At 38.4% G+C, this 20,108-nt stretch overlaps 1 protein-coding gene across 2 annotated transcripts in view; it reads right to left on the minus strand.

Annotated features, from left to right (window-relative positions):
* Positions 1 to 19,035, minus strand: part of ccbe1 (collagen and calcium binding EGF domains 1) — a 50,968-nt gene extending 31,933 nt beyond the window's left edge. Inside the window, exons 1-2 of one of the 2 annotated variants that reach the window (XM_041810155.1) lie at positions 18,729 to 19,035; positions 18,547 to 18,627 (exon numbers count right to left, since the gene is read on the minus strand). In XM_041810155.1, the coding sequence (XP_041666089.1) occupies positions 18,547 to 18,627; positions 18,729 to 18,832 (185 nt within the window). In that variant the 5' untranslated portion in view covers positions 18,833 to 19,035. The remainder of the gene's footprint in view (positions 1 to 18,546; positions 18,628 to 18,728) is intronic. The other variant, XM_041810154.1, reaches the window with a different exon arrangement.
* Between the last annotated feature and the right edge of the window lie 1,073 nt (positions 19,036 to 20,108).

The raw sequence follows: 20,108 nt of genomic DNA on the forward strand, positions 1-20,108 counted from the left end.
GGAAAATGTCTCAGTTTTGGTTAAAAAAAAAATTCTTCCTTAAAACTCCAAACAAAGCCCTGCAGGCATATGTCTACCAAAAGAAAACAAAACAATGATTACTGGCTTAATAAATCCGTTATTAGTCAATAACCAGTTCTTTTTTCATTCAGCAACTGAATTAGATGCTATTTTACACACATCCACATTTACTTGAAAATAAGAACGATAATAATAATTTAAAACTTGTTTGCACCTGTGCAGAACTTTTGATAAATGCCTCAAAAGGTAAAAGAGACAGTGACAAAATTTACTCTTTGTAACAAAACGAATATGTTTCAAAATAAAGAAGGGTTTCCTTTTTTGCCTTTATCATCTTGTTCATAATCTAATGACCTCCTTGGGCTTGCATATCTGTGTTGAGAGAAGGAATGTCAGGTGTGACGTTTGTGACTGCAAGCCTGAAATCCTGGTGGACATCGAGCCTGTTACGGGCCTTTGTCTTTATTGTAATGAGCGCACTGAAGGCCATCTCAGACAGGTATGTGGTGCTGAATGGAAGAATAACCCTCTGTATTGCATGCATGGCCAGCTTCGGTGCAACAGCGTATCCTTTCACTATCCAAAACTTTTTGTATCCGTTCTCCTGGAAATATTTCCTTGACACCGAATCAGCTTGGAGGTCGGCAAGCTCATCTTCACAACCAATGTATTCCACGTCCTCAAGGCTGGAGGTGTAGGGATCGACCACCCACGCTTCCTTTGATAAGTACTCATCAACATCAGCAAATCGGGACTTCATTTCCTCCTGCAGCAGGTTCATGTGCCGCGTAAACTCCGCGCGTATAGACGCACGCACAGTACCCCCAGACTGTTTCATGAGCAGCAGAAACTGTTGCAAGTCTCCTTTTGACATTTTTCCTGATCTGTACTCCAGTTTACGCACAAAAGCATCCAGAGCGTCATTACAATGCACAATGTTCGATTCTGGTCCCTGCATCTGCTTGTTTGTCTCGTTGTACAGAGTGAATGTGTCCACCAGGCATGCTGTTTTGATCCAGAATGCATCAGTAAGTTGCTCACACAGCTGGGGATTGTGATCTTGCAAAAACTTCTTTATTTTTTCTTGCAGTTCTATGAAATGCACAAGCACTTTTCCACGGGACAGCCAGCGCACCTCTGTGTGCAATAATAGTGTCTGGTGCGCTTCATCCTCACACAGCTGGGCAAAAAGTCTCTTGTTAGTGGGGCGAGCCTTTGTAAAGTTTACAACTTTAATGACAGTTGCTAATGTGTTATTTAGGTCCTCAAAAAGTTTCTTGCTGGCCAATGCTTGGTGATGCAGCATGCAATGACAAATTAACCAGAGGTGTGCCTGACCACGTAGCCTGATATTTTTCAGAGTGAAAAAGATTTTATTTGCACAGTTTTCCGTGCAGAAATTTGTATAAAGATTCCATTAGTGCTCTCATCATTAGTTTTATGACTTCAAGCAAATCTAATTTTGACACCGTCAAAGAAGTCAAAGCCTTGCGCCCCCCCTGAGCTCTCTGCCCCCCCCCCGGGGGGTTGCTGACCCCAGGTTAAATCTATCTTGAATCTTGAATCTAGGAGCTAAATGATACTTTAAACAATAATACCAGTATCGGCCATGATGTTCACAATCAGCTAACCTCCGCTTGATACCTACCTATATATCTAAATTTCATTCTTGCAAATATAAATGTCCTTCTATTGTCTAAGTCTAACAACTTTGGATAATATTCAAATGTGACTGATCCTTTTATTTAATCAACCAAAAACTAAACGTTTTGTCATTCCCCGTACTTTCTGTTAGTGCTACCTAACAATAGTAAAGTGACACACATGCATACCATTGTTAAGATAAGCTTTGGACTATTAGCCTTACTCTGTTAAGGTTTGCTTTACAGCAGTATTATGCATTTCCTGTTGATGATCAGTGAAACACTCCATTAAATAGTAATATCGCTGACCAGATATACTTAAAATCTGAAATACCTTGTCCTGTGGCTTGGTCCAGGCTGGAGACTATTATATCAAAATGTGAAGCTGTTAAGGTATTATATTTCTCCCTTTATTGGTTTCATATGTTCTTATGACATACAGTGTGTAAGGTAACTGGATCTCTGGTATGTGACATATGTTAACCTACTTGAGGTTTTGTGGTTTTTATGTTATTTTAATACTTGCAATGCAATATTGTGTTGTGGGACTGCACATAAAACGAGGCAGCAATTGCTAGCAATCATTTACAGTAAGTTATTGCTTATTAGTTAACATTTTTTTCCAAAGCAAATAAAACATATCTGGCTTTCGTGAATGTGGAAAAGGATGAGGTAAAAGGGTGAGGGAAGATAAATCCCTGGGTATTAGTATTACATTATGTTATATTGCAAGAAGTATACCATGGTTGTAAAGTTAGACAAACATGTAGAGCAGTGGAGATGACAGTGGAGCAACAGACTCACAAATATTAAAATTCAGCCCAGATCAAGACAATTATTCAGTGGATTGGGGAAACATCTGTTCAACATTTAAAAAAAAGCCCAACATAGAATCCTTTTTCCTTAAATGTGTTATTAACATTGATGCTGCAGCTGTTTACAATTCAAAATTACTGGTGTATATTGATCTTATTCATGTGTTGAGGCAAAAATTTCCTTTGGCTATCTGCCTTCCTTCAGGACTGATAAATTAGCAGCCTATTCATTGTGCTGAAGGAAGAATAAATTAAAGCTTCAAGTTGTCCAAGGATGAATAAGAATTAGTAACAGAAGAAGCACAAAGAGTCAAGAAACACTCACCCAATCTCTTTTGATTTCCTGATAAACTTATCAGGAAACTTGAATAGGTAGAATACTGTGCTTTACAAGGCACTGCAATGCTGTAGTTTCAATACATCTTTTTTCCAAACTAAGGTGTGGTCTTGGCTTTACAGAGAAGCAGAAAAACCACAACCTGTGGCTTACATATCACCACATCTCTTATCCATTGCAAAAAACCACAGCATGACCAAAGCGTGACCACACTACAGTTCTCCATGGAAAGAGATAAATGGGTGAGCAAGTATCAGCCAAGAGAAACAAGAGTGGGATTTTCAGAAACCAAAATATTTCCAAAGGACTGTTGGAGCATGGAGAAACAAAAAAAAAAAGAAGTGATCTTTAAATGCTAAGAAGAAATGTGAAAAAGACCACACAAAGTCTCAAAGAACAACATCAATTAAACCTGATAACTGTTTTATCAAAACTGGCACAAAACTTTTTGGCACACTTAAATCTTACATGGAATGTGAGAGGATTGCTGAAAACAGTATGTCAATGAACATGGAATAGTTTCCTATATTAAATTATCACATCAGGTCAGATGGCATAATTCTGATTTTAGAGACTTTGTGAGATGACTGGTCTCTTTTAAGTGAGTCTTCATTTTCAATATTCTGCTTAAAATTTACATCGTTTACATCCGACACCTTTTATGTACCATCTATGTAAAAGAAAAGGAAGCTTTGACAGAGGGCAAACATCTCATTATTCACAGCCTGTCCTCAACAAAACTAGTGTGCAATTCCTTTGTATATTTTCTGGGTAATAAACCTTCATTTTCAAAACAACAGGTCTCAAAATACAACAACGCTCTAATAAAACGGCTCAAGGCTTTAGCAAACATTATGAAGCAAGAAGTGTGAAAGTCATGGTCTTTCCAGTAAAGGCAGCCTTCTTTCAACTGAAAACAGATGGGATATAATAATAACTCTGTCCAGTAATACAGTTTTTAAATAATACATCTGATTAGGATCTGAACATTTAAATGTTTTCATTTTAAGTCAGCAAAGAAAGAAAAGAAAAAGGTGTTTATGTCTCATTCATCACAGAGCAATTTACGACATGGGATAATTTGTTAACATTTTTTAGTGATACAAAATTAAACAGAATCATCTTAATAACTTTCATGTGTCCATTTTGCTAAACCAATTTGTTCCATGGGGTGCAATACACCAAATAAATAAGAATGAAGAGAGAGGATGTTTTCTGCTGCTTTTGCTCTACATCCATCACTGAGGAATGCTCCTTAAGACTAACATGTCCTCCCATGCTCTCACTATGATAACCTAAACTCCTCTATCTTCCTTAGTGCTTTTAAAGAACAAGACGGGATTCATCTTAAACCTAAAAGGGCGTATTATCACCATTTCAACTAAGTTGTTGACAAGACAGCTCTTCTACATCTCATCTGAAGTGAAAATAAAGATATGCTATTAAACTGATTTGTAAAACATCACCCAGATATGAGAGCAAAGATAAATGAATATCAATCAAACTTGAAAAGCATGCTTCACCTCCCACTCCTAGCAGTAACTGTGAGAAACTCAAACAACACTAGTGTATTAAAAACAGGGCCTGCAGAAGTTACACAGAAAATGGACTAAGTGTGACACTGATAAAGCGAAACACAAGAATTGTGAGCTGTAACAAGTTTTAGCTTTGAGTTATGACATCAGCACGAAATTATTTCTGTGCAACATAAAGAAAAGTTTCCAATGACTGATTAAAGAAACATAAGTAATAGTATTAAATAATAAAGCTGATATAAAGCAGCCGTACTTCATCCCTCCCTTTCCTCTTCCCCGTCTGTTGAGCAACTTTAGTCCCTTCACACCAGAAAACTTTATACATGTTTTTTTTATTTTAAAGATCAACCACCTGAAACACTGTTTTTCTATTCTGCATTATAAAGTCCTGAGCAGGTGACTTTATTACACCTTTTAAAACAGGATTTTTGACTGATCTTTTGACTAATTTGTTTTTTTTTATTCCGAACAATAACTAAGCTACAATTTGAATTACTTTCAAAGCCTTTATAATCCCATCCATAAGCTGCTAAATCTCAGACACAAACATATAAGCTTGCCTTTTTATATAACTGAATGAGGGGCCTTTTTGAGGTTATGATGATTTTATCAAATTGGGCCCTGAGAACCAGAACTGCAAAAGCAGGTGTGACTAATCCCACCTGCACAGGGTATATTTACTAAAGTGGGATATTCACATGAACTCATAGGCGGATAATCATTCTGAAGTGTAAATGAGCCAAAATAACCCGGCAGGTAATGGATACATTAACATGATTATTACTTTTTCACCTGTAGGCAAAAGCTGGCACAAGTTATTTCCCGTATAAAGCGATCGGTGTCATGAAATCTTGACTGGGGGTTTTATTAGTGCTATCAGCAAATACAGTGGGATAAAATAATGAAAAACTGAAGCCAAACATCTTAAGTGGAAAATCCCTTAGTAGTATATAGATAGTGGTAGAGCAAAAGTTTAAGTGCTGTGAATGCTATGGTTGTAACCTTTGAACCTTATGAACTTCAATATGATTCCAGTAAAAATCGAACAATACTGATATCTGATATGATCCCATGGTAAAAAAAACAAAAAAACAAAACAAAAAAAAACACACAAATCCTCAGCATCCAATGGCATATTATTTCCTTTTTTTTTTATAAACCAAAATTATGACTTGTAACTCATCCCTTTACTTTAAATGACCATGCCTAGTTACGTACTGTATATAACTGTAATTTTCTATATCATCTGCACCTTGTGATAATTATGATCACTGAAATAATGGACATTGTCTTTCTTTTAAATTTGTCATATCAAAAGGTATTATGGTATTGGACATATGGCAAACTTCGGTAATACAGTAAATAAATAAACAATGTCATAATATTGAACTGCTAAGTTGAAAAGGAAGATGAAAGCATTGTGCTTTTTGTCTATTTAAAGAGGGGGTATTATACTTTTCCGATTTTTAAAACATAAATATAAAGTCACAATGTTGGGTGTCCATACTCCATGTATGCAAATTTTCAAACCGCAAGATAAACGTATGCTGCAGCAATCTTGGAATTAGCATGTAAACTGATTAAAACGGTTTGCTGAAAATCTCTCTGAGATTCTCCCGAGATAAGATTTCGATGGAGCAAACTGATGAGGTCATCGCAATAGGCTCTCCTGACTGGTTCGTGGTTTGTCCGTGCCACCGGCAAAGCGGAACAGATCGCCCCCACAGTGCCTTTTGGCCATTTAGCATTTAGCAACACAGTAATTAAACACTTACCAAACAGATACGTCCTGCTCTATCCTTCACTGCTGCTGGTTTTCTTCCCCCCTCTCTCCAAACTATGAGGGTCAGACTCCGGGTCTAACATGTACAGACGTATATCAAAATTCGCTATATTTACTCAGTTGGACCGGTTCATTCAAAGTTTTCAACTACTAGCATAACAACATTAGCCACATAAGAGGGGGCAGGCACAAAACATTGAGTCCTGCCACCGGCCAGTCTCCGGAAAATCGGCCAATCGGAGGAAAGCAGGTCCCTGGAGCGGGGGGGTGTTACAGAGACAGCAGCGAAAATGAAGCGTTTCAGATGGAGGTTAAAATAAGGGTTTTTCAGGATGCCAGTGTTAGAAAGATGAGGAGTTTTTTGAGCTGTAAACCATGTAATGCTACTACATGGGTGTCAGAGAGATGGTGTAAAGCCTTGAAAAAAGGCAAATACCACCACTTTAAATGGACTATAGGGTGGTCATTTAAAGTAGAGTGGTTTGAACAAAGATGCACACAAAATCAAAATATACAGTGCTTAACAAATTTATTTGACCACCTGTCATATTTGCCTCAGAGACCATCCAGCATCATGAAGTGCTTTAATGCAGACTCTTTCATTTTCAGTGAGCTCTCCAGGCTTTACCATTTTCACCAGGAATGAGGAATTTCAAACTGAATTCACCTTTTTATATCCAAATTTGAGCCGGCTCACTGGGCTTCTCTGAGAAGTAGGAAATTAATCAAGCATAACATTCAACCACTAAAACTCATTTTTCTGTTCAGGAATGCAAGTAAATAACTATAATTTGACATAGTAATCAAGAAATATTAATGTGCTTTACTATTTTTTCAGTCTTTTGTAAATCAGTAAATTTGAAAATTCATGGATAACAATAATAATTAGATTTTAGCATTAAAAATATTATTTGGGTTAAAGAGTTTCTACATGTTGGTGTATTAACCATTGCAGAAACATAAAAAATGATTTTGGTAATTCAGTGTTCAGTGTTAAGGACATTTTTTCAAACCAGACGGGGATAGCTATCTTAATTTGACAACTAACTTCAACCGGTGTTTTCTGTCAGTATAGAGCAGCACTTAATGCTTTACTCTTTGATCTCTCTATGTAGTTTCTGTGTGCTACATTTAAGAGGCTACATAACCTCTCACTTAATGCTGACAGAAAACAGATGTTGAAGTCTTCAATTAGACATAGGATGTTATTTATCATTTAAGGGATTTGATTGCTGATGGATAATGGGTTGGATCACACCACAGTCTTATGGTAGTGTCAGTTATTACTCATATTTACCATTTTGTAAAGTTCATTGCCTTCCAGTGATAAAGTAGCTCATGTAATGTCATCCTGAACATTTACCAGCAACTTTCACTCTCACTTTCCCTCCTCTGACTCAGTTTAAAGACTCAAGATGTTGTGAAACAGTGCCAGGTACTTTAAAATTATTCCATGCCTTTCGATTGGCATGATTTTTACTGTGCTATCTGATTCAGCATCTACTGAGGTTAATTCCAGTAAACTCTGTTTCACTTGAAGGCCTGTTGAGAAACTGCTTGGATTTATTCCATGCTCCTTGCAGACAGCTTATTCACTCTATCTTGATGGATTTTGTCTTTTCTGATGCCAAACTCTCACAGATTATATTGTGGTCATTCCCTCAAATAATTTGCGGTTCAAACAAATTTGGTTTAAATACATACAATATGCCTGCCTAGGCACTTCAAGTCAGTTCTTAAGACACCACAAAAAAGACTGTTTACAAAAGGACAGCAGTTACAGCAAGTATATCGCCAGTTTGTTATTAAGCCTGAGAGTGATTGTCCAAGTATCTTTACACAAAAAACTAGTCTTTGCTGGAGTCTTTTTTCTGCATAGGCTGGTAGACAAGACTTGACTCCAGTACCAAGTCTATTAAGTTGATCTGTAATGTGTATCCACACACACACACAAAGCGCATGACAATTAAGTTGGAAAGCTGCAACACATCTGAAAGAGTCATAATAGTGAATTCCCTCATGTTTTTCCATTTTCCCAGATTCACAGTTATCGAGCAGAGGGTTTCTACATGCCAGCTAAAAGGCAGAGAAGTTTTTAGGCAGGCACCAGTCAGGGTAGTTCAAGGGTGCTAAGGACTGGGAGATGCAGGTAGGTTAGGGAGGGAAACTTGCTGTCCCACAGAAGATAGGTTTTACTAGTTTGAGGGCTGACATAGTGATATGGTCCATTAGTCAGCATATAGTTTATTTTATAGAGCTAAAGGTTTCATGGGAGAATTCTGTGGCGAAAGCACATGAAAGGAAAAAAGTTTAGATATACAGATTTAAGACCAAAAACTGAACAGAAAGGATGAAAGTTTGGACCCGTCCGGTAGAAGAGGGATATAGAGGGTTTGTTGCAAGGTCAGCTGTTTCATTGCTAAGAGCAGTGGTTCTCAAATGGTGTGGCAAAGTACACTGGTGTGCCTTGAGGCAAGTCTTTGTGTGCCGTGGGAATATGTACAACCATATAATTACTACAACTAAAGGAATAGTAATATATTTGAAAGAGGCTATTTTGTATGCATATGGATATGGTGTACCTTAAAATTCTGGCTTGATTTTAGGTGTGCCTTGGGCAAAAAAAGTGTACAACAACTGACTTAGAGAGCTTGGAGTGCAGGGACAGAATCTGCAAAAAGGACATGTCTGATGAAGCAGTTCAGGCCACTCAGTGGATTCTGGCCAAACAAAGGTTGAGGAAAACCTCTCAATTATGTTTGTTTATTTTCTCATAATCTCCCCACCTCTATTCTCTTCCCACATGTAAATGAGTGAGTAGAGGGAGGTAGAACCTCTAGCCGCACCATGTGGGGATGAGTCAGGTCACCTCACCTTAAGTCCTGCTTCCCCCAGCCTCTCTCTCTCTCTCCCAGCCTCTCTCATTTTGTCTTGTGTACTTTTGACAGTTTCATGTGTAATGTCTGTACCTGGAATAGTTGTCATTTTGTAGCTGTAATAATGAGTCGCACAAGGGTAGGCGGTATCATCATTGTCACTGCCTGGAGCTTGTATGCATGGAGCCTGGGTCTGGTGAAGATGGCATTATTGTTTGGGCTGTGATGGCCATGTGGTAAGGTAAGTAAGGCGGGGTACACACATAAAGATAATCGGGCTGTCTTTGTCCCTTTTTTCCCCCTTCCCGACCAAGGAAGGCAAACGCCCGATTATCTTATGTCTTATAAGATTATCCTATAAGATTATCCTGTGATCTGAGGTGTGTTAACAGTGAATTTGTACCGATAATCATCTCCGAAAAAGGTTGGGGCCAACAATCGTAAATATTGAACAAGTTTCATGTTTACAACCAAAAATCTTTATGTCTGTGGGGAAAGCCAACGACTCCCGAGTCATGACTCCGTGAATTGTAACGTGGAACGGAATATAGCCAATCAAGAAGCAAGCTGACTGAGGAAAAACAAGCATGGCTGACCTGCTGAAGCATCACAAAGTTAGGTGGACTTCTGTTCCTGTGTTACTAGGCCAATAACACCAGCCTTTAGCTTCATTTGACAACAACTCACCCTTAGCTCGCCCAGTAGACTATAACGTCTGTGTCTCCAGGATTTTCTCCACGGTCTTTTCATTTTTTTTTGTTCAGGATTTTTCCATTAAAAATAGTCCCAAGAACACCATCATGCCCTCTTCTTGTATGTCCTCTTCCATGTTGTGTGTTGTGTTCTCCTGTTGTTGCTATGTTTCTTCTTTTTCGTTTTTGTTAGATCACGTGTGATCACGCGAGATTTCTGGCTTGGGAGTTGAGATTCTAGATCGGTGGTGGGACAGAATCATGATGTGTGTGGTGTGCTGTGTTGAGATTATCGGACCACACCACACACAGTACGATCAAAACTGTTCAATGCCTGATTTTTTACCTTCATGTGTGGGGTCTCTAACAGATAAAAAATCTCTTAAGATTTAGAAAATTCTTAATGTGTGTACCCTGCTTTGGATATACATATATATATATAGTCTCTGTGATGCCATGGTGGGTAGTGACTAATTGAATGAAACACCAGCAAAAGAGCGTTCCTATTTGTCAACCCTGGTGAAGCGCTGACTTGTGGAGGAAAATAGTAAGGGGTTAGGAGTTCTTCATTGAGTGCTAATCCTTTCTTCAGGGAACAAGTATATTGTGATGATCCCAAATCATGTTCATTCTTGAATTATCAATCCGGTCTGTCTAGATGGAGCATATGGTGTTTTAAAATCTCAATATACTTTTTGGCACTGATGGTGCATTTCCAGATGTGTAAGTTGCCCACGCTATAGGCACCAATGCAACCCCATACCATCAGAGATGCATTTTGCCTCAGTCCATTCTAAATTAGATATAGGTTATGGACTGTGTTTACATATGGCTTCTTCTTTGTATTTACAGATGGCACGGCAAACTGTGCTGACAGACATTGATTTCTGGAAATGTTCCTGAGCAAATGCAGAGATTTCCAGTACAGACTCATACTTGTTTTTAATGCAGTGCCTGAACTGGAGATGGGGAAATATTCAAAGCTGCCGAAATTAAAAAAAAAAAAAAAAAGTCTTCTAAAAATGTTCCACAATATTTAGACCAAGTTTTGCAAATTGGTGAACTGCCCATCTTTAATTTCAAAAGACTCTGCCTCTCTAAAATGCTCTTTTGATTCCCAGTCATGTTTCTGATCTTTTGCCAATAAACCTAAATAGTTAAAAAAAACAGCTCCTGCAGATGGTTTCCATAAGTACAACCTTACCAGCCTTTTGTTACCCTGTCCCTACTTGTTTAAGATGTGTTGCTGCCATCAAAATCAAAATGAATCCTCATATTATTTTTCTTGAATTAGTACAATGTCTCAGTTTCAACATCTGACATGCTGTTTATGTTCAACTGTGAATAAAATATGGGTTTATGAGATTTGCAAAGCATTGCATTCCATTTCTATTTACATTTTACACAGCGACCCAACTTTTTTTGGAATTGGGATTGTTCAACTTTGGGAAAAGCAAATATTTAAAATCATGGAAACTTGAAATGTTATAATTCATATTCAAGACTCCAGTCTTTTGAACACACACTTCACAGTAGTGGATTCTATCCAGCATCCCTGTTGACATTGACTGTAATGCTATAACATGAAGCTTTCCCTGAGTCAGTTGTTTTTCCACTGAAAAATCCTCCTGGAAGATGCCATCGTGAGCTATCAATAAATCTAGACTTTTCAGCTTCTCTGTGCCTGACAGTTACTGTTATAACACATTAAGAGTAACCCAATAGGGTTAAACAAGACTAATCATGGCCTGCTGAACTCCTTAAACAGTGCCATAACATGTCCTCCATAGAGCTAGGTTGACTGGAAGAATGACAATATGGCAACAAGGAGCCCCAAGGTGTTCTCTTGTGTTGAGAGATATTTGCATTAGGAGACTGAACAGAAGTCCAGCTGAGAGGATTATTCCAAAGAGCTGAATACAGTTATACCTAATGTGAAAACCAGATTTGAAAACTAAGGAAACAAGAGAGACTTAAAAGTTCGGTAGCCAAGCTTTAAAAAAAAACTCAGACTGAAGGGATCATTTCCCTGGATGTGAAAAGCACCCCCACTGTGTTTGAATTTGGGAATCACAATGTAAATCAATAACTCTGGAGTCAGTGGAAAATATATCTAATTCTTTTTGACAAATTTCTGGGCCCTATAACTCACTACATTGTTGAAAGGAGTAAGAAAAGATGAGGGGAAATAAGAAGAAAATATGTATCATTGGAATGAATGGATGGGAACATTCACATGACATAAACAATGCTGTTTGGATCAGCAAAGTGCATGAGAAGTAACATGGCTATCATGTCTCACAGGGGGGGTTAAGCAATGCCTCCTCAGTTTCAGCACGGCTTCAAGCTCAGTTTCTACTGAATTCCAGCATAGAGCAGAAAGACAGAGCTAGAGGGAGGAGGGGAGGGTTGGTACAACACAACAAAACACTTAGTACCACCAGAATTATTTGGAAAAATAACATAGCAACAATTATACAAGCCACACATCAATTATGTGTAACTGTTGCAGCTGTAGAATGGAAAGACTCACCCCGCCTGTGTTCTGCTTCTTTTCCACAGAAGCATTTCCTTTACAGAGTAGGTAAAGCCAACATCATATACACAATAAATCAAGCCAATGTAATCACTGTTTCATGTACTCCTGTGTCACAGAGGAAAAGTTATAAACAAAGATTATTAATGTGTCTACATCTTATGATGGTTAACATATTGGATCTGGCTTTCATTTGGTATTTTACAGATGTAAAAGATACCTAATCCCAGCAGCAGGTGAAATAACATCTGACCCAAATGTATGTTTGATTTAGGAGAATATAAACAGTAAAATAATTAATCTTGAATACATAATAAATCAATATATACTCAAGAAATCTCTACCAATTATCCACAGTGTGATTCAGCCTAAAGCTATCCATAAAAGCTCAAAGATATGTTGTATGCCAGCTGCTGCTGTCTGCTGTATTTTCCCCATGGGCTCTGTTTCACAAAGCAGATTATGAAGTTAGCTGGATAACTGCTGAGTTACTCTGAGTAGCCAGTCAAATCTGCAACATGAACTCATAATAAAAAACCTCTTTGGGGCTGTGCTCAGTGCATTTGTCCAGATGATTTCTGCCTTGCCGTGAACACATATTTTTGGAAACAAAATGATTGCGTTTGGAAGGAAATAGGCTATGAAGTTGAAGAGAATGTTAGCGTGACCAGTAACATGCACATTAGCCAAATCAAGAATGGGAAAAAGCCAGAACCAGAAACAAAAGCAGAGAACTGGAAAAAGATAAGCCTTTCTACAGGCAATTCTGATAACATGCTAATCAGTGGGATGCAGTCTGAAACAGCACAACAGCAGTGACCCTGCTCGTCACTGAACATGTTGCCAAATTGAAATAGCACTTCATTCCTTATCAGCTGAAACCCTTTTCACCACTTTTGATGCTAATATGCAAATATAACCATGCCTGTAATGCTAAATCCTGACACACAGCAACACCTTGAAGACAAAAATAAAGAGACAGAGAAAAATTATGCCTCTACTGGCAGGAAAACAGGCATGTTCTGAGTAAACTAAAGTCCCAGTGTGTCTTTGTACTTTGATATGTGCTCTCAAGGTTCTGGGGACTCGCCGAGTGCTTCTTCACAACATGACAAATGCTTCAAAAGGAGTGTTAAATTGTGCACACAGTGGACAGCCTCAGTCAAAGGGGACCTGTTTCACAAGTCCTTCATGTGTTCCTTTTCTATCCCATTATGTCTGCAGAAGACCTGAATCAGAAATTATGTAAGTATTTTGTATTTATATGCAAATAATCTTTAAACAGAGTTATGAATGGATCAATGCCTTACTCAGTCCTATTGCAACAAAATCTCGATCCGAGAATCTGTTTTGCTAAATAATTAAAAGCAGACCTGGTGCTCTGGGTGGGCCTGCCCAATTAGGATTTTGGTCCTTTCAGGAGTATCCGCCTGACTATTATCATTAATTCATTTTCATTTGGTCATTATTTTTATAATAATTTTGGCTGTGTGTATGTGTATGTGTGTATGTTAATGCATATTTGAAATGTCACCCTTTTATTGTTGCAGTTGTCTTGCAACAATAGTTTTTTCTGTGTTTTTGTGGGGACTGAAGATAGGAATTAGTTTCTAATATGTTTAGACGGTATATTTTAACAATGCTGTTAAACTACTCCATCCACTGGTGATCTACTAGGATTGTTTTGCGTGGTCACTCTAATCTCTCGTGAGCTTCACCACCGACAGCAGCAAGTTTACTTTATTTTCAGTGAAGACCTCGCTGGCTTTTGACAGGGATTCGAGAAAATTGTTCATGAACAAGTAAAGCTTTCTAAATACTAGCTGACCATGCTGGCCAATGCAAGTTATGATTATTCTTCTCATCTGAGAAAAAAAATTAAAATAAAATAAAATAAAAAAATTCCAGCCTGAGCCACAGCCCCATAGCATAAGTAAAACGTCATTGTAATTTGTAAACTGATTCTTGCTTGTAAATTCGTTTACCAGTAACAGTCATTGTTAACTGTAAGTTTTGTGCAAGTTGTTTTGTGTCTGAATAGTTCCATAAAAACTTTTCCAGTCTTAGCCTGAGGGCTACATGTTTGGTCTGCTAATGTTCTGTAATGGACATCATGTAAGAGAGCAGATAAATGCCTTCTGAGCATTGTTGCCATGGTTGTTTGATATGCAGTGCCGTTTATTAACCTTGCAAAGCAGATGGATACGCCTGTTTCCTTATTTTTTACCGGCGAATCCATCTTGCAAAGCTCCTGTCTGAACCGTTTGGGCCCAGTAAGAAAGTGACAGGACCAATCAGTGACGAGGGGCAGTCACTTTCAGGCGCGGTGGAGTCATGACGTATGCAAGCAGCAACAAGAGGCCGGCGCAATCACGGCGGAAGAGCTCAGCGTGAATGCTGCTAAAGCGCCAGTTTTATCAGAACTTGACAACATTTGTTAGTTAAAAGAAGAACAAAGAACAGCAGTGAGTTGTTTTCTTTTCAAAAATGGCAAAAGTTGTGTACTGACATGTCTAAAGTTGCCATGGTTCGCGTTATTCCTCGGAAGCTGCGCACGCGCACGTCGGTCGCAGCTATGTCATGTGTTTTGTTGCTCTGATTGGCCTGTAAAGATGTGATAGACAGAATGTTCATCCAATCACACTGAGTGTTTTTCAAATCCTCTGCCCTTTCCCAAACGCTTAGTATTGAAGGTTTTCCAGATAGATGTGTGAAACAAATCCATCTGACATGTCAGGTTAGCTGTTTATGGGGTTGATGTCACTGCCATAATGTCATTGTATTACTCTTTTTATCTTGCATTAACAAGTGACTATGTCCCCAGTCTGTTTGTGTGTGAACTATAAGCTTTAATAATGTTGTAAGACTACATGATTTTTTTGCACAAGTCACTGTGCAATACATTGTGGGTAATACACTGTGCACTTGTTAGCTGCAGTCTGAGTGACAGGTGTATTATGTTGCTGTGATTTATTTGGGCTGATTTACCATGGCTTACACAGCAATACCCTTCAGTTCAATTCAAACAACTTTGTAACCACAAGGCCCTGGTTGCGCCTCTGTCCTTTTTTCCTTTGTCTCTGGGTTTTATTTTCTGTTTCTGAGTTATTGTTTATGTTTGCATTTTTCTGTTAGCTTCTTTTACATCATGCTAATGTTCTGTTAATCTTGTAAAATCTCATAAGAATTTGATCACAAAAAAAGCTACGTTACAGTATCAAACTGATACACCAGTGTATAAGATAAAACTGGCAGAGATGGTTCTTGTGGTAAACCAAGTATTATAACAGTTAAAAATGTAACAAGATCAAAACCAAGAGACATGCTACTCAAGAGAGCCAACAAGAATGCCAAAAGCCCAAATGTTATTCTGTGATCTCTAACTTTCCTTCCACATTACTCAAACTTCTTAGTAATACCAAGGCAGATTTCACTGGTATTGCTATAGTTTGGAAAAAAAGAACCCACTCCCTTAGCAAATTCAGATCATTAATCTGAATTTCTGGCACAACATAAAACTTCTCTGCTAAGCATACAGGGACGATGGGCAGTCATCAGCTCACACCATGCAGGTGAACTGAAATGCACCCAGGAAACATTCTCCCAGCTCTTAGCTGAAACAGTTTTTCTTCTTTAAATAAACATTGTGGGGAAACAACTGTGGCCGCAGCCAATAACCATAAACCAACATAATTATGTTAAGAATGTGTTTGAGATTTGAAGATGAAACAGGATGTCACTGTGTGCTTGAACTACGGCCAGCAGTTTGTCAAGTGATGAGGAGATGGAACCTTAGAAAGCCTGCATTTAGAAGACTTCTCAGAGGACATGTTTTACAATCTGGCATTTCTTCAGTTCTGGTTACTCTTTCCCACAAAGGAAAGCTCTAAAATAAACTTGGGGTGAATCAAGATAATTGATAAAATGTTTGAAATTAGTTCCATTATGAAGCTGCATTATTTTGTTTCCAAAACAATAGCACATCCATGTAACCACACATAATCACATTAGGCCTAAAGAAAGAACATTACATTCCCACAGTTGTTGCCTGTGGATTATATAAATACTGTATGCATGAGAAGATCATCATAAGTCATTTTTTAGTGATGCTGTAACCTATTATGTTTGTAATATACTTTTTTGTGTATATAAGCATTTCACAGCAAAATAAATGAATGTAAGAAACAGTAAAGTGAATATCTAAACAAACCGTACATTAAACTCCTCCTTGGAGTCATTACACATTTTTTCATTATGCTGCTGAGGTTGCCCCTTGTAATGAAGCCAGCTTGACCTCTTACGGTGTAATCCATAGCCTCTGATGGAGTTTTGCCTCAAGACAGAACTTCGTCCACTGTGTCTGTGAGCTGTCATAATTAGAGCCAGTGCCAAAGCTTAACAGGCCAATCTCAAGGCTTGTGCATATTAAGATTGCTATGATCCCTCAAGTTTGCAAAGGATGATGAAGAGGACAGCCTATCACATCTTTACCCTGCAATAGCTCTTTTTAAAGACAAAACTTAGACTTTGGTGGGTTAACTTTTCATCATAGGTAGAAGAAGTAAAAGACTATTACACTCAAGTAAAAGTACAGTTACTTTGGTTGAAATTGACTTAAGTAGAAGTAAAAGTACTGAGGCTAAGTGCACCAGCTGGTCGCACGCCTTGGTGTACCCTACACCTGACTTAAAGACAGAAGTTATGACTGACTCTAAGTTCTACCCTGTGCATCAGCTGTACTTAAGCTCTGTTTGAGTTACACATGGGTGTAACCTCTATGCCTAGGATGTAGTAGGTGTTACTTTAAAAAGTTGGACTTAACCAATGAGTTGTGAATGGGAAGCCAATAGCGATAGTCATAAAACAAAGGAAACACGATTGAGGCGCACTTTGTGAATGGATTCATCAACGAATAGGCATGAAGACAAGAGAGAGAGAGAAAGTTGTATGTGATCGGACTAGTAATGTGTACATTTACCTGGACAAATGAGAAGACCGGGCACAGCTACAACCATTCCACTGTGGTATCGGAACTGGAATAACTCTTATATATTCACCTGAAGTAAAATGCAACAGCTGTTTTGGGAGGAAACGTCAAATCGTTCCCTGTGTGCTACTGATTGTCACGCATTGTCAGAACCAAACTACTGGCCAGTTTCGTGTTGTTGGCAGAAATGCTGAACTTTTTGCCTGGCCCTCCCCTGCCTATACGCAGACTACACATAGCGCATAGGGCCTCATCACCATGGGGGGCCTCACTTTGAGGTTTTTTTCTTCTCTCTCTCTCTGTGAACATCAGTCCAGTGTTTGCATGATAAATATAATCCAGGTAATGCATACAATGTTGACCGTACATAAACTTTACCTGGCCGTTACACATTAATCAATAAACCCTAAAGACATCTATTTTTGGAGATCAGTGCCATTTGTGATCAATTAAGTGCGTGCAGTGTCCGCCCTGGTATTTGCCGCACAGAAACACTCATCGCGTCTGTCATCCGTTATTCTGCAACCTCTTGTGAAACGTTAACTTCTACCGTTGTTTAGTTTGGAAATCAATAATAAAAAGTCATCAGGTTCCCACGCTGGTTCTAATCAGGAATTAATTAACGTCGTAGGACTTCCTCGCACTGATCAGTGTTGGGGGGGGGCCCCTCAAATCAGAGTCTGCTTAGGGCCTCACTTTGGCCAGGGGCAGCCCTGCTTTTTACTCAGTACTTGATGCTTTTCAAAATGCTGTCAAGTACAGTACTCCACCCAAAATATACTTACTGTAAGTAAAAGTAAAAAAACTGATATCATAAAGTACACTAAAAGCTGCTTAATTATAATAATTTTAGTAAATGTGTTGCATTCCAACCCTGCTTTTCAGGATGTTTTGCAGTACCTGAAATCAACTTTTCTATTAAACAAATAACTGTTGTGATTCTGTGTGGTTTCAGATTAATTAAAGGTGAATCAAATTATGTCTTACGGATGACTATTTGTTTCAACACAGCCTCATATGATTTTGTGATATTAATTTATCTTGTCAAACCATGCTTCATATGGCAGAAGTAAAATCTGTCATATAGCCTAAAGTTTAAGTAACTTTCGATTTCATTTGGATGACAGGTAAACTTCATTTAAGATCACTGACCTGATAATGACCTCAATTTAACTCCATGCAGAACTACATTTTGCAGCCTCTTTAATGTACACAAACACATTTGACCACAGTTTGAGAACATCACAACGCCATAATAACTTTCATTCAGGCTGTAACAGGATCTAAGCAGCATCCATTCACATCAGTCACTCCACTGTACCTGTAACACGTTGTAACTTCTCCAGTTGACTTCATGCAGGGGTACTTTGTTGTGGAAATGTTATTTTCCGAGCACTCTCCACTGTGAAATGAAATATTTTGAAGCAAAGAGTAAGTTTTTCTTTCTTTGATGTTATATCCTCGCATCACATGGAGTCTGTTGTGATTTTTTTTTTTTTTTACCCGTCAGTGACATCCTCTTCTTGGTAGGACCACAGCAACCCTCCTGAGAAGCACATGCAGGTGACGGTGAGCAGAAGAGGACTGCTGCTGTGTTTTAGTATCATCTCATCGGTCCGGTCACCTGAGAGCTGTCGGTAATCCGCACTTGTGGCAATTACCTCCTCACTGTTAAAACTCCTAAGCCTGAAGAGGTGTTAGCATGCCGACAGACCCTCCCACTCACTCCGTGCCTCCGAGGAGCTAACGTGAATGAACTGATGTCACTACAGGAGCTAGCTTACTTTCCCTCCTCCGTACTTCTGACAGGTCACGTTAAAAAAACGTAGGAGCAGAATATTTAAACTTTTATTAAACTATGAATATTCATATTCTCTAAAAGACGTATTCGCTGACAAATGAACATTCCTTTGTCGTATTTTTTCGTCGACGAAACTTATTAAAGTACATTAAGCGCACTGACGGTTAACCCCTCATTCACCCCACTTACGCACGAGCGCATGAATATGCAGGCACGCACATATTAATAGTGGAACCGCAGAGTGCGTCATGACGCCTTCACCTTTGCTACCATCGCGTGGCAGTTAATGAAATAACAACTACTCAATAACAAATACCAGGTATTTTAATAACGAGGCGACTTGTCTTTTTACCACTAATAAAATGAATATCTATTCGTTTTTTGTGTTCTAGTTAAGAATTGACTGAAAAAAAAAACACATTGCATTAGCACTGCATTAGCAATAAGAGAACAAAAAGATTTCATGCACTTAATATTTTGAGGTTGTAAGCATATTAGTATTTATAGATTGATCTAACATGGGGTTGTAAGGTTTCATAAGTGTCTTAAAGGCACACACCTGGTTAAACAGTTAATATTATCCTCTATGGCTGATGAGGGACTTTTACTGACTACTAAAGGGGTTTTTAAAAGATTGGATATTTTCTTAAGAGAAGCATAGGTTCCAGTACACATCTCATTTTTAGGTCATTTAAAAACTTTATTTACATGCATGTGTTTCTGGAATGCCCAATTATGGAGTGAAAAAGAGTCACTGAGTTAAATCTGATATGGTGCATAAAGTATTTATTATGCATTTCTTACCTAAGCTGATGTTTTCAACCTATGCTGTCTCATCATGTGACATCTGGAAGCAAACTGTGGGTTTCATCTCAAGTAGACAACACTGCTGCAAAACATGCTTGCTATTTGCATAATGGCACAAGGAAAGGTAATTAGGCAAATATGACAGTGAAGCAGGTTATATTTGCCCAGACTACTGCCTTAAAATCTCCAGAGGGTGATTTTTCTGTTGTGTCTGTGTGAGCAAAGCAGATTAGTGTCTTCATTACGCGGTCAAAACACTAGGGATTTATGATGTT

The sequence above is a fragment of the Cheilinus undulatus genome, linkage group 17, assembly GCF_018320785.1.
Source record: "Cheilinus undulatus linkage group 17, ASM1832078v1, whole genome shotgun sequence".
Classification (NCBI taxonomy): Eukaryota; Metazoa; Chordata; class Actinopteri; order Labriformes; family Labridae; genus Cheilinus; species Cheilinus undulatus.